The sequence below is a fragment of the Archocentrus centrarchus genome, chromosome 4 (assembly GCF_007364275.1).
Source record: "Archocentrus centrarchus isolate MPI-CPG fArcCen1 chromosome 4, fArcCen1, whole genome shotgun sequence".
Lineage (NCBI taxonomy): Eukaryota > Metazoa > Chordata > Actinopteri > Cichliformes > Cichlidae > Archocentrus > Archocentrus centrarchus.
The window spans coordinates 12,649,462-12,664,011 of record NC_044349.1 but is presented as its reverse complement, the minus strand read 5'-3'; the positions used below and the strand labels follow the sequence as shown (position 1 = coordinate 12,664,011).

The following is a 14,550-nucleotide window of genomic DNA, read 5'->3' as shown; positions in this document are numbered from 1 at the left end:
CGGCCATGGTGTTTCATTTTGGTGTGAACTTCATGAGCAATATTCACTTTCCCATATGCTTGCAAATAGACAGAGGCACACAAGCACAAGTGTTGCAGAGAACTGTGGATGAAAGCAGGGAAGGAATGAGGGTGGAGGGAAAAAAATAAATAAAAAAAAAAAAGAGCAGGAGAAAAGGAAAGTCAGACGGAGAGAGTGACAAAGCGAATGTCAGGAGGAAGGAAGAGGTGGAGAAGGATGGATGAAACAGCACAGGGAGGGGAGGAAAGAAAGGAGGGAATGAGAAGCAGCTTGCAGTTCATGGCCCGCTCCCTATGCAGTGAGGACTCCTCCCTGGGGGTAGGGGGAGCTCAGGACTTTAAGCCCTGCCCTGCTTTATATTCCCCTGGCTACTGCAGCCAGATCAATGTTGCTAGCTACCCAGTCTAACTCAGCCTAGCTCAGTGGGCCCTAGAGCCTTCTAGACAGGGTGCAGCTTTAGGAGGAATGGAGACTGGTGGCAGGCAAATTTGTAAATGTAACACAGATATACTCATATTAGAATCAGACCTTAAAGCATTAAATCTCAGGGCTTTTTTTGTGTGTGTGTTCGCCCATTACTGCAATTCAGACATACATTATATACTGTCAGCTGTTTTCAAAGCGTGTTGTACCGTTTTAGATTTCTGAATGCATTTTTCACTGTATAATTCATCACAGTGAACACTGTGTCTGCTTTTATTTTTTGGTCAAAGTTAATTTATTGTTTCCTGGTAATGCAATTAGAAGTGCAGACTGATTTGAAAAGTCTGCGCTGTATTACTAAAGGAAAAATAAAATAAACTCAAAATAATGCAGACAAGATGTTCACTGTGATGGATTACCTCACTGAAGTTAGGCCTTTACAGTAAGACTTTAACCACATGGAAATTAATGGAAATCAATTAAAGCTGGAAAGGCTGCAAAACATGCTTGAAACATCCAAAATGGTAAGTTATGCTTCACATCTGTGCGTCTCTACGACGATACAACTATAGGATTGTGAAATACACTCAGCTCACACCAGTGTAAAGTTAACTACTATCAGGAAGCTATATGTTTGCTTCTTCAAACAGAGGAAAACTTGTGCAACAGCCATAAAAGAAAAATTCCAATTAATTATTTGTCAGGCCAACTCATTATTACTTATTCTGGGGCAAATTAAAGCAAGTGATATCCTTCTGAATCTTATGCTAGGACAGCAGTTAGGAATCTGGACATTCATACGCTGTGTGACACAAACATCTCAAAATTCACTAGCTCTTAACTGTATTAGATTATTAAAATGACCCTTGTAAATACTTCATATGCCACACCTCAACACCACAACATGCGTAAATAGGCCCGCTTTCTTGGTATGTTTTAAGATTAAGAGACCAATTCCTGTCTGAATGCGTCATAACTGCAAGAAAACCAGTTTTTTGGTTTTTTTTTCAAGGTTATCTTATGTGTCAAACACGTATAAAACCAGTGCTTTGCAGGAGGGAGGGACTCAGGTTATCCAGCAGCCCTCAGCAGTATAATGAATAGTCAGCAGGGCTACTAACACATCAGTGCTGGAAACCACAGTATCTAAACTCACCCTTCCTTCACCTCTTTCTCTCTCACTCTCGTGCCCTCTTCATCACCTCCTCTTTTCCTTCCCCACTCTCTCGTTCCTTCCATCCCCCAGTCTCCATCCTCTTTCACCTCCCTTCTAAACCCCCTGTCGTCATATTCGATTGCCCCCTTCCTGCATACCCCACCTTTTCCTCACCCTTACCAAAACCCCTCGTCCCCTCTTTCGCCCCCCTTTTCCCAATTAGTCTGTCTGTGTGCAGCTACCCAGCCGATCTCTGCCCATCCTGCCGGTGCTGGTTCGCTCACCCAGCCCCTCTGGCGAACATGACAAAGAGAGATCCTCAGTATTCAAACAGACACACTGCTTTCAAATGCCGAATGGCAGGGTCGACCTGGGTGCAGCTTTAAGCAAAATATTCAAATTCTCAGCCTTTCTTTTTTAAGAATTTGCATGGATATGCATTCATTTGCAATGTGTAAAGGCACAAGGACAGCTGAGCCTTGGTTTGGAGAGAGAGAGCGAGAGAGGGGAAAAAATAAATAATGCAGAACAAAAATGTGTGATTGTATGAAACCTTGATTGGGTAGAGTAGAGCATTTGAAATTTAGCTTAAAATTGATGAAAAGCACAGTTACAAACAAATGACTGCAGACACCAAGCAACTGCTGCACTGATGACTATTGTCAGAGCTCATCTCCAAAAATTGCACGAGTCTGTGATCTGATATACTGTAAACAGCAAACTTCCTGAACAATTTCCTGTTTGTTCAATGAACTCCAAACTGCACCAGCTACTGAAAGGTTACTGGATGTGAGACTGAGAAAGAACGACAATAAGGAGACTGAGTGAGGGATGCGAGAGACACCACACCAAGAAAGACACATAACCTAGCTAAAAGTTCCATGTTTGAACACAGCATATGAAGGAAAAAAAAAAAAAAAAACATTAAAATAATGGAAGAATAGTTTTTGTTTGTCCATGGCAAGCAAAACAAGAGACTGAATCAAAATTTTGATTTTTGTGCCCTCCTGTACAGACACCTTTTCGTATTCAAATACACTGCTAAATCAATTGTCTAAACTAATAAATACGAAAAGCAACAAAAGATTAATATACTGTCAAATTATAGACTACAGTATATTAATGCAGTGCTTTACAAGTATCAAGCAATCGATACAAGTAACTTTTTCCAATAATGTCTACCAGGCCACTCCATCTTCCTGAATGATGCAATTATTTTCTAGCCAGAAGATAAAAAATTGAGCTATGGTGGTCATTGTGTTGTCTGAGGCATCTTGTGTTTAAGAACTGCTTGACTGCTGAAAGGAAAAATGAAAACATGTTAATCAAGTTACAACAGAAGTCCTAAGCAAGAGAGGAGGACACACTCCAGGCGACCCTCACCTCTGACCTTTATGTTAAAGGTGTATAAATGAGAACAAATCTATGTTGGGGATCAATATTGCATATTTATTTCCTTCTCTCATATAGATGATTATAAGGTGGAACTATTTTTTAGTAACACTTCCGTGACCATAGTTATATTTTCAGGCAGCTCATCAGATTTACCAGAGTGACAATGCCAATCTGAGATACCCGATTTGATGCAAACACATGTAGAGGGGAATTTTAAGATGCAAATTAGAGCATGAACGAGACAAAGGAGAAGACCGAAATGAGCAAGAGTGACAGAGACATGGGAGATGCCACAGAAGCCAGATTTAGCGATGGAATAAAAAAAAAAAAAAAAAAAAAAAATAAAAAAAGAGAACAGCAAGGAGACGAGCAGAAGAACAATGGGCAGAGGCAGAGCCTCCTCTGGCCGCTGCAGCCCTCAGACCCTGCAGAGATTCCTTTCATTAGGCTTTAATAGTATGCTGCCGGCTTGCCATTCTGACCTGCACTCTGTGCCGGTAATAAGACGGCCTTCAGAGCCGGACCAAGCAACAGAGCTGCTTGAGAATTTGGGGGGGTGGGGTGAGGTGGGGGGAGGCGTTGGATGGGGGGGACAGAGGGTAGAGGTGGAGGGGTACATGAGCCTATAAAGTGCACTTTCAAATTGACACGAGAGGCATTACATTTTCACATTCCCTCTGCCCTCCCTGATTGGAGAGGGAGATGGGGGAAGAAGAAGTTTTTGCCCTTCTGGATTTTTTTTTTTTTTTTTTTTTATAATTCCCTCTACGAGTCCTGTTCCCAGTGCACCCTTCTGGTGCAGGCATGTCTCTATTGAAGGAGGTTATTTTGATTAACAGCATTCCAATGTTAGCACTGTTCAGGTGGTGCTAAGGCTGGCAAACTGATGCCTTTTAAAGCACTTAACACCTGACAGCTGTATTTGTCTATTCATACTGTATGTGAATTTGCCACTCTATAGCAAGGGGGGGAAAGTTTCTAAGTTAGGACTCTTCACTAAAAGTGTGACGTAATTTTTACATTCACAACCAGTTTGTCCTTGGTGACGTTTAACAAGGAGAGGTAACCTCTTCCTCTGATTCGTTTTCCCAGTTTTTAAAATACAACACATACAGTATGAATTCAGTCATCTGCAATAATAAAAAAGATGACATCCCCTTAGCTCTGTCTGTCCACCCCCAAACTTGCCTCCATGTCCAACAGCTGTAAATGAGTCACCTCCAGTAAAAAAGCTCTCCACTGGGGGAGTATACATGGCATCAACTGTATTACACTAATTTATTTTCAGTTTATTATTCCTCAATGGGTGCATTTATGTTTTGAGGTGAGGGGGGCATATTGCTTTGAGACTGAGTATCTCTGGCATCAACAATAACACTACACATTATTCCAGCGCTAATACCCTGTCCTGCTGATGTCCTGTCTACATATCACAGATGGGCTCAGACAGGGGAGAGCAGGCAGTATTATGCCTCTGCTGAGATCTTCCACTGAATATATAACCATGTGATAGGGAGTGAGACATCTCCCCCTAACACACACACACACCACACACACACACTTGCAGTTTTGGGCCAAGAGAGCTGCATATGCCCCAAACATACAAGCATGGGTTTCATTAATGAAGTGCCAGGAGGAGAGGGAGAGGGATATAGAGAGACAGCACATGTGCGTGTGTGTCTGTGTGTGCGTGTGTGTACTGAGCAGCCGGGGGGGATTTCCTTCTTTAAGCTTCAACTCCCACTGGGCTTAGCTCGACTGTATGAACCCTGATGTGGGCCTGCCTCTAACACATGGCGTCACACACTCTGACACACACACTCTGACACACACACACACACACACACACGGGTGGACTAACACACAAACAGAATGTATACACTGAAGCACAGCAGGGGAGCAGTAGTGCAACACTGGCTCCTAAACATTTGGCTGTGGACGTCTCATTGACAGATGTACATGGAATCTAGCAGAGAGGGTCAGGTCATCGCTGCGTCCTCCGCTTCCTCCTTCTCCTCCCTTTCTCTCCATCCTTCTCTCCCTTTCCACAACACCCTATTTGTCATTTCTCCAATTTCTGTCTCTGACTGGTGGCTGCTGGTTGTGCCTTGTATGGGGTAGTTAAGAAAAAAAATGCATGCCAATTAAGCCACATTGTTGAATGTGTGATAGCTCTCTAGGCAACAGCAGCATGTAGTTTGGGTGAGTCTGTCATTTACTACCATAAATATGAGTTTCCTGCTTGACACGAACAACCGGTTTGCAAGTATAGAGAACTCTTTTTTCCATGTGTGATTTCAGCCATAATACACGGGGAGTTTGGCAGTATTCTCAAATTTTATGCAGGACAAGAAGGTAAACCCAGCTTGCATATGTTCAATCTGGGAACTCATGAGCTACAGTCTGCTGATTTAGCCTCTGGAGATCACGGCCAATATTTCAGGGCTTCTGGGTAGCCAGGCCACAACTTCCTGTTTCATGAGGTGGTCACGGGTTTACGACTGCAGATAAATTTATTATCAGGTGATAGCAAGCACCAAACATCCACGGATGTTTTCTGGGCTAAATCTGCTGACCTCGTTGTGGCTTCATGAAGACAACCCATTTCTGGCTAACTGTGGTCACAAAGTGAAAGTAAAGACGTCATCTTTTGAGGACGCTGGATGTTTAATGTATATCCTTTTGAACTAAAGTTTAACAGTAGTACAACTAACCCATTTAAAATGCAAACGCATGCATTTTTTAATTATTATCATCACAACATGAGATAGTGTCATACTTTATTTTCCTTGTTAAATAGCTGTGATCAAGCAACCACACAATGTCCACTTTAAGAATGTTAATACAAATACTGGAAAGAAGGTTTTTTTTTTTTATAAATCAAAACATTTTTATGTCACTTTGACAGTACGTGTAAGTTATATTTCTCATTGGGTTATCTCTCACTGTGAGCTGATTTGTATTGGCCTCATTGTTTTGACTGTCCAGATGGAAGCTTCTTATTATTGGTCTGGGTTTGATTCTGCTGGCAGTCTGAGGAGATTCCAGAGATATTTTTTTCCCTTCTTAGGAAGATGAGTGTCCTTTCAGTTTTAATGACATCTTTATCTAGATGTCCCTGAAAGACCTGTTGCTTTTTTATCCAACATTGTTTAGATGTATGACAAAATAAATAAATAAATAAATCAGCTTTTCAGTGTCTTTTTTGCCCAGATGTGCTGGGTTTTGAGATTGCATGTGAACAAATGCATTCTTTGCTCTCAAAACAGACCGCTTACCTGCATGCCACCAAAGCATGCTCAAACATGCCTGGTCAACACAAAACTAGAGGGCTTAAGAAAACAAAACAAAAAGCATGTAAATTCATATTCATATGCAGAATCTGTTTTGAGAGACTAGCATGTTACACCAAACAAAGTGCTCTGATAAGTGTGTGCAAAATCCAGGATTCCACTATGAAACAAAACAAGGTGGAAGAATGTTTTGTCACATCACTAAAAATCTCCCGGTTCCCCATTTTAAAATTTCTGTTCCCTTGCTGTGGCCTTGCGTGCAAAAATCTGCCTCAAAGAGACTTTTTGCTCCTTACAAATTTAAAATGGATATGGATGAATATACTGCACTGCCACCTGTTGATGTGGCCTCCCAATCACCTATATGACCAAAGAAATGGTCATATAGGTGATTGGGAGTCTAATGAGTCCTTAACCAGATATGGACTAGTTCATTTCCCAACTGGGCAAGGTGCAGTTAAATTATATGAACAGTGACACACAGGACAGATACATCTGTATATGTAGCTGAATCCACTACTATTCATTTGCAGCTTGGGAAACACAAACAGCCAAGAGTTCTTTACTCTCCTGCCAAAACACACCACCACTTTCTTTTCGCCAGTCACTCGCCGATATTAGAAAGATGTGAGCAACGGGGCGTGAAAACACTTTCCCTGCTCTCCTTTTCCCTCTCTACCACTCTTCTTCTCCCAAGAAGGCAGCCCAGAGGTCAGCGCAATCAAGACCCATGAGCAACAAAGGGCCCCTAGTTAGGCGTCCAGCGCAGTGCCTGAGCCAAAGGCCAGCCTAGTGGGGCGAGACTGTCCATTAGGCAAGACCCTGGAACACCCGAGGGATCTGAGGTGAAAAGGGTTAGAAAGAAGAATAAAAACAGTATCAACCCAGACACATGCACACACATATTCTCAAAGACATACACAGATCATATGAGGCCTTGTTTGACACTGCTGTCAGGGTGCAGTGAAGGGGAAAGACAAGGCCCTGTGACACACTGAGCATCACACACACAAACACACTCTCACTCACACTCACACACACACACACACACACACACACACACACACACACACACACACACTTAGGCCTATATCTTTCCATACATGCAAACTCAAAGAAGGCAATAATTTCCATGCTTTTAATCACTTTAACAACACGTTCTCATAGGTTCATATAATTGGATGCAGCAGCACCCACAGCACTTAAAAAAAAAAAAAAAATCTACATCACTACTTGTGTGCCTCCAACCTCATGAGTTCTTCACCTCCTTCCCACATTTTCTGGTATTTTGTTCTGCCACACTGTCCTTTTAAACTCATCTACTTGAAATTTACTTTCCTATTATTATATCCATCTGTTCTCCCAGTAGACCTACTGCGTTTCCCATTTTGCTCCCTGCTTCGAGTGCTCCATAGGGTATCAGCTGATGGCAACATATCACTGTCTTGAAGTTAGCATGTCTGGCCCCCTACTACCAAACCTCCATAAACCCACAAGGACTCCTTCACCACCGCTCTCACCCACTTTATCCTTATCTCCTTGGGGTCAACACTCAGCTTCCTCAGGGATAAAGCCACCAATCATGTCCACCAGCTCCTATCCTTTACCTCAATCCCTCAGACCAGTGCTGTCTTACCAATCCAATCGACCTCTCTTCCCTGCCTCCCCCACCCAGGGCCAAGTCCACAGAACTGTGGCCACCAATCACAACATGTCAGGAAGCCAGTCCTGATGGAGCATGGTGTCAGAGCAACACGAGAGCTGCCGAGGATGAAGCCTCGAGAGACTGCTGCCTCTCTTCTCTCTTCTTCCTCTGTGTCTGTCCCTCCCTTTCTTACTGTCTGGCTGATGACACAGTGAGCTTATCAGCAGAGATAGATATCCACGAGTATGTGAAGAGGAAATATGTCAAGTTTCGCCTGTAGTCATGGCATCTCAATGGCAACAATAATTACAATTAAACAAGCACAGAGACACGCATTTAGGTCTATAAATGTCTCGTACCAGGACAAAATAAAATTGATCTAGTCCTTCCCAGGTCTTAAAATTAGGTAGATACAAACAGATGAACAACAACACATAATATATTACACTGTCATTATTTATTGAACAAAACTAATCCAAAATGCAGATGTAGCGTGTGAAAAATTAACTACACCTGCTGATTCAATAGCTTGTAAAACCACTTTCAGCTGCAATAAATTGAAGTACTGATTTTCTGTATGACTTTATCAGTCTCACACTGTTGTGGATTAATTGTGGCCCACTCTTCTTTACACTCTTCTTCTTTTCACTTCACTGAGAGGTCTGGACTTTAACTGGGCCATTGCAACACCTCGATTCTTTTCTTTTTCATTCTGCTGTAGGTTTGCTGCTGTGCTTGGGGTCATAGTCCTGCTTCATGACTCAATTTGGGCCAAGTTTTAGCTGTTGGATAGATGTCCTCAATTTTTAACTCTAGAATACTTTGGTATCTGGTCAGCTCAATGACTGCAAGGTGCCCAGGTCCTGTGGCTGCAAAACAAGCCCAAATCATCACCCCTTCTACACCATATGTTAAAGTTGGTATGAGTGTTGCTGAATACTCCAGACCAGGAAACTGCCAAAATGTCTGCTTTTATAGAGGTGCTCACATTTGCTGATTAGTTAATCAAATTTCAATGATTATCAGCACCTGGCTGCCATTTATCCTCTTAATTCTCATGGAAGCAATAAGGGTGTACTTCATTTTTCAATAACAGCTTCTGCATTTCGATTCCTTCCGGCTTTGCATCAAATTATAACAAGTATACAAGGAGATGCAGGAGTCTATCTGTGCACTGTAGCACAAAGATATAGTGGGTCTAAATTAAGGGATGCAAGTCCATTTTTCTCAACTTTTCTCAACTCTTTTCCACACCGATGTCCGATTTTCACCACTTCCATGTTCAAAATGCACCAACTTGAGAAAAACTGCATGCCAGGATGTCACAAAAACTGCATACACAATACAGAGGAAAAGTACATTACTATAATTTCTCCACAGAATAAGTCCTGGAATGCATTTAATAATAAATAAATAAATAAATAAAAAAGATTTTGATATGTGTTCATATCAAAGCATAGATATTTCCTTAGGATCGAATCTGAACTGTAGCCTTGGCATAAATGAAAAACAGCGTGTTATACAGTCAACTCGATGCAGTTTGTAGCAGGAAGATCAAAGCTTCCTTATTACAGTAAAATGTGTGGAATAGCCATGGAGAGTTAACATCAACCTTAGTTAATAGTTAAGAGAAGGCCTTGCAGTAAAATCTATTCATAATTCAATATTTCCTTTATTTCTCTCTTGATATTATGCTGAAACCAGACTGGCTGAAGAAAAAAAAAATACCACTTGTGTGTAATTTGCAATTTCTTGCAACAGTGGCTTGTGAGGAGAAATATGAGATAAGGATTGTGGAAACAAGAAGGTTTATGAATCAGAAGGGAGCAAAATATACAAAGGGCACAGAATGGATGGAGAGACACAAGAAAAAAAAAACAAGATGGGTAGAATTATAGAAAAGAAGGGAAATAAACACATAGATTTTGAACTACTGTCACATTTATACATATGATATGCCAAGAAGGCAAAGAATGTTATCTCTCTGCATATGCATGTCAGTACTCTCCTAACTTTGCTAGAAAAGATCATTTTAAGGGGAACGGAAGGGATATGTGAGCAAGCACAATCGAGAAGGAAAGACAAGAGGAAACTGTCAGAAGATAGAAAAAAAGTTCAATATAATTACAAACAAAAGAGACTTCTCAGGAAATCCACACAGTCGTAGATTTCCTGAGAATAATAACTGCAGTCTGAGGTGTAATTTTTTTTTCCACCACTGACACAACGATCTTCAGCAGATATGAAACACCCCTACACAAACCTTTAAGCATACAACCAAAATGCAGAGAGATGAATAAAATATCAGTGGGGGAAAAAAAAAGGGAATTCTCTTGATATGAATGCTGTACTTTTTTCCCCAAAAAAAGATCAGGGTATGGATAACATACACACTCCCACTAGTGGGATACTGGGCCTCAGTCAATTTGGATTTCTGCTTAGAAGTTACTAAAAATAAATCTGATGTTCCAACCAGTAGCTCTCCAGGTAAGTGGATTGGTGGAGATGCAGTGGCTCTTCTCTTGCAGCCACATCTCCTCAGGGGATTCTTGTCTTATCTCTTTTTCCCCCAATGAGGTCTTACATAAATCTTAAAGTCTTAAAGTTTTTGTTCCCTGAGATGATACCCTTGTTTAATTTGCCTAAAAGTATTTTATGCAAAGCTTAAAGGGCTCAACAACATGACATATTCATTAAACCACTTAAACTGAACAGACTGAAAGTAAAGAACAAAAAAAAAAAAAAAAACATTTAAAAGAAATAAAACTGTAGTGCTGGAGATCATCAAGCTGGAAAATATATTTTTGTCCTGCAGTTTTATACTAGGAAGTAGAGCAGTTTACAAAAGGGTGTGTCTGTGTGACTAACTTCACATTTTTAAATACCGTGGAGTTGCTGACAGACTCTGCAAGTTTTCAAATGGTCCTCTGTTTGTGGAACTTGCTGAGTGTTTATCATATTATCCTCTGTTCTTTACAGAGAAGTGGGTCTTCCATACACCACACTGTGGTTAGCTAGAATTAAATGGCAGAACCATTTCTGTGTGTAAGTGTGTGTGTGTGTGTGTTCTCTGTGCTGTGTTTTTTCCACTACTTTGGGATGAGATCTGAGAGGAAACGGACAGATTTCCATCTGTCTGCTTCATTTGCAAAAAAAAAAGAAAAAAAAAGAAAAAAAAACCCTTCTTATGATTCAAATATATGCTTTAGCCACCCCTCTCTCCCCCTCCCTCTCTCTCTTTCTCTCTCTTTTCCATCTCTGCATCTCTCTCTATCCAAATGGCATCTGTGGATGACCAGGGCATAAGTCTCAGGGGTTGATGGAGAAACAGTGGGAGGAGAAGAGGGGAAAAAAAAAGAAAAGAAAAAAAAGGAGAGCAGGAAGAGAGAGAAAGAAGGAGCAAGCACCTCTCACTTCACATTTCCCTAGCACCACCCCGGCATGCCAGCCAGCCTGCAGTCTGTTCTCCTTTGAGCTTTCTATTCTACCACTGAACAGGAAAAAAAAAAAAAAATCAATTCATATTTCCATAATCCACACTCCTGTCTGTCTGCATGTCTTTGCCTCTCCCCCTCCTTCCATCCCTCTCTCTTTCTCTCTCTCTTTCTGTCTACCTCTCTCTACCCCTTCTCCCCTGGGGTAGACTAACCCCTCCACCCTGATCCTACGGCCTACAAATGTCATTACGCTGAGCAACAATAACGGCCTAAACAAAAGGAGGCCTTGCTCTGAGCTCTGAGCCCCTCTGCAGAGATTGCTGGCTGCTGCTGCCATATGCTGGCCAGCTCAGGCCACAGAAAGAGACAGAGACTGTGGCTACAGAGGAGTCCAGCCTTCAGACCCACAAAGGAGGAAAGGAGCCTTAATCCTGGTAATGAGGCCCGTGAATACAGCCTTTATGTATACGGGGGAAAGGGCCAATCCCTCTGTACACAGCAGGCTAACTAGCCATCTTAAGGGCCATCTTATCCACACAAACGATCTGGTCAACAACAGGAAGAAAGAAAAGCAAGGTTGCGGGGGGCTAAAAAGGACAGACATGCTGGAGAGGATGCACGAGGCCCACATCAACACAAAAACTGTGTTGACACAATGTTTACGTTTGATTTTCATCTTTATTTTATTTATTTTTTTATTCCTTCACTAGCATTTCCTGCTCTTCCCTTTGTAAGTCTGTAATTTCTTGCTCGCTCTCCCATTCCCTCACTGCCTTTACCTCTTATTCTGATAGCATGCTCTGGTTCTTGTGGGGCAGGCAGACATAGCCTGAAGCGTCTTTCTACAACTCAGTTTATTCCTCAAAGTGGATCAGAGAGGAAGGAGAGCTGTTTAAACTCACTAGCTAGGCTGCTGTGTTGAAATATTGTAACCTTAGCCACATATTGTAGTCTTCCAGTTACATGTCCATTTATTCCCTTCTCTCAGTTGATGGGCTGCTGAAGTCATCTGTCCAGTGATTCGGCTCCAGGATCGGCTCTGTGCTGCGGTCACTTTTGGCACCAAACACAATTTACAGTACGTCCTGTCATCTAACACTCTTACACTCTCAGTGCAGCAATCATGCACTCACAACAGCAAGAGATCAGGACTTGCTACATGCAAGATCAACAACAAGAAACAGATCTCAGTCTCCACTTACTGAGTGATGGGCATACAGACATTATTAAAGGGTGCACTATTGTTTTGATCAAGTGAGGTTTAAACTGTTTTACTGTAAAGGTGAACCAAAAGAGAGAAAGTATGACACCCTGCTGGGGTGGCGTATTTTTCTACGGGTAAAGAGCCTTTTAAATGAAACCATATTAAATCAAAAGCACACATTATCCCTTTGAGACAGCTGAGAAAAGCTGTGACTAGCATAAAGGAACTTTTCAGTTCAAATTCATAATCCCCACTCATTGGCACTTATTTGAATTTTTTATTATTATTTTTTTTTAATGTAGCATAACATGAGGCCTGGGATTGCTTTAACAATAAAAGCTGAACGCATCTCATGAGAGAATCTAACAATGAATTTTAACACCAAAAAAAAAAAATTTTAATATGAATCTGTCATTTTATGGTTAATACCAGTTCTTTTATTAAATGTCAGTTTCTGGGGCTCATACCAATCTGCCACATAGGACTGTATCCTTAGAGGAAACCCAGTCTGACAGTTGGGTATTCTGTTGTGTTCAGACATATTAAAGACTCTGGAGGGCATTTTGGTAGACTTAGACTTAGACAAGTGAAATGGTTAAGATGATCCAGCTTGTAAAATTTGTGGCCTGTTCACAACCTGTGATCACCTGACTGCTTGGGATATTTATTGCAGAAATGTTTTCTGTGCCATTACTTTGGTGAGAAATGCCATTATAGTTAAAAAAAAAAAAAAGACAATATGATTTGTAATTTACTAAAATTATCCTTTAAATGAAGTCCTTGTAAAAAATGCGATTCATCAGCCATTCAACATAGTAAAAGATACTAACCCTGCAGTACTTACCTCTGAGTGACTTTTAGAAGAATGCAGTGAACCAAAGTGCCCAAAACTGATGTATTTTTTGCTTTTAGATATAGAATGAACACAGTAAATGGGAAACAAAAGGAAAACAGGCAGTGTAGGACAATGTGTGTGTGAGAGAGAGAGAGAGAGAGAGAGAGCGAGAGAGAGAGAGAGGGAGGAAAACAGAGGTGTGCATTCCTGTCACGGCTGCATGATAATTACTGATTCGTCAGTTATTGAAGACCTGCTCACTGCTTTTCATTACCAACAACAGACGTACAGTGAGACAGAGAGTAGGAGGGGAGAGAGAGAGAGAGGGAAAAGAAGCACCTAAAGAGAGCAGCGGCGGCGGTGGTAGGTTTTGGGGAAGGTTACCACAGGATGGCAGGGTGAGTTAGGGCATTAGGAAAAGGAAGGGAGATGGGAAAGGACGAGGTGGTAGAGGTTGTCTGTAACATTGAACGAGGGAAAGATTTGGAGAGAAGGAGAGAGAGAGAGAAAGAGAGGAATGAAAAAGCAGAGTGTGTTCCAACCTGGTCTGTGTGGTCCTGGGGGAAGCTCCACAGCACGGTTGGATCTAGAGGTAATTGACAGACAGCATTAATCAGCGGGTGAGAAACACACTGTCTTTGCTAGCTGCCTCAGAACACATACATATTAATGAGAGGGGTGGGGGCAAGGGTGGCTGCTGAAAGTCTGTGCACGCACACACACTTACATGCCCACACACATACACACACGCATGCACACACAGAGCGAGCTGCGCACAGTGAAAGACAAGACAGAGAGTGTCTAGGCTGTATGTGTTGTAAATATGCAAATCTATACTCTCATTGTAGATATGATAGTTTATATTACACACCAAATCATGCACGTTTAAGAAAGTCACAGTAACACATACTCTAGTTTATTTGCTTAATTATTCCTACATTGATACAAGCCTGGCTGTTTTTCTGAGGAGATGTAAACCTTACACTGAAAGATTTATTGTTATTATTATGTTCTGCTTAAAAACCGCTTCTATAAAACACTTTGTTGTGTACTTTGGTTGCTGATCAGACAAAATTTGACATTTAATGAGAGAATTTTGTGTTTCGGTAAGACGGCCTCACCATATCCAATTCTTTCTGAC

General features: G+C 41.5%; 1 protein-coding gene across 1 annotated transcript in view; it reads right to left on the bottom strand.

The window, feature by feature from the left end:
- Nucleotides 1–14,550, bottom strand: part of dennd1b (DENN/MADD domain containing 1B) — a 102,294-nt gene that overhangs the window by 65,279 nt on the left and 22,465 nt on the right. The window contains 1 exon segment of the mRNA XM_030727321.1: nt 13,952–13,995. Within this exon segment, the coding sequence (XP_030583181.1) occupies nt 13,952–13,995 (44 nt within the window).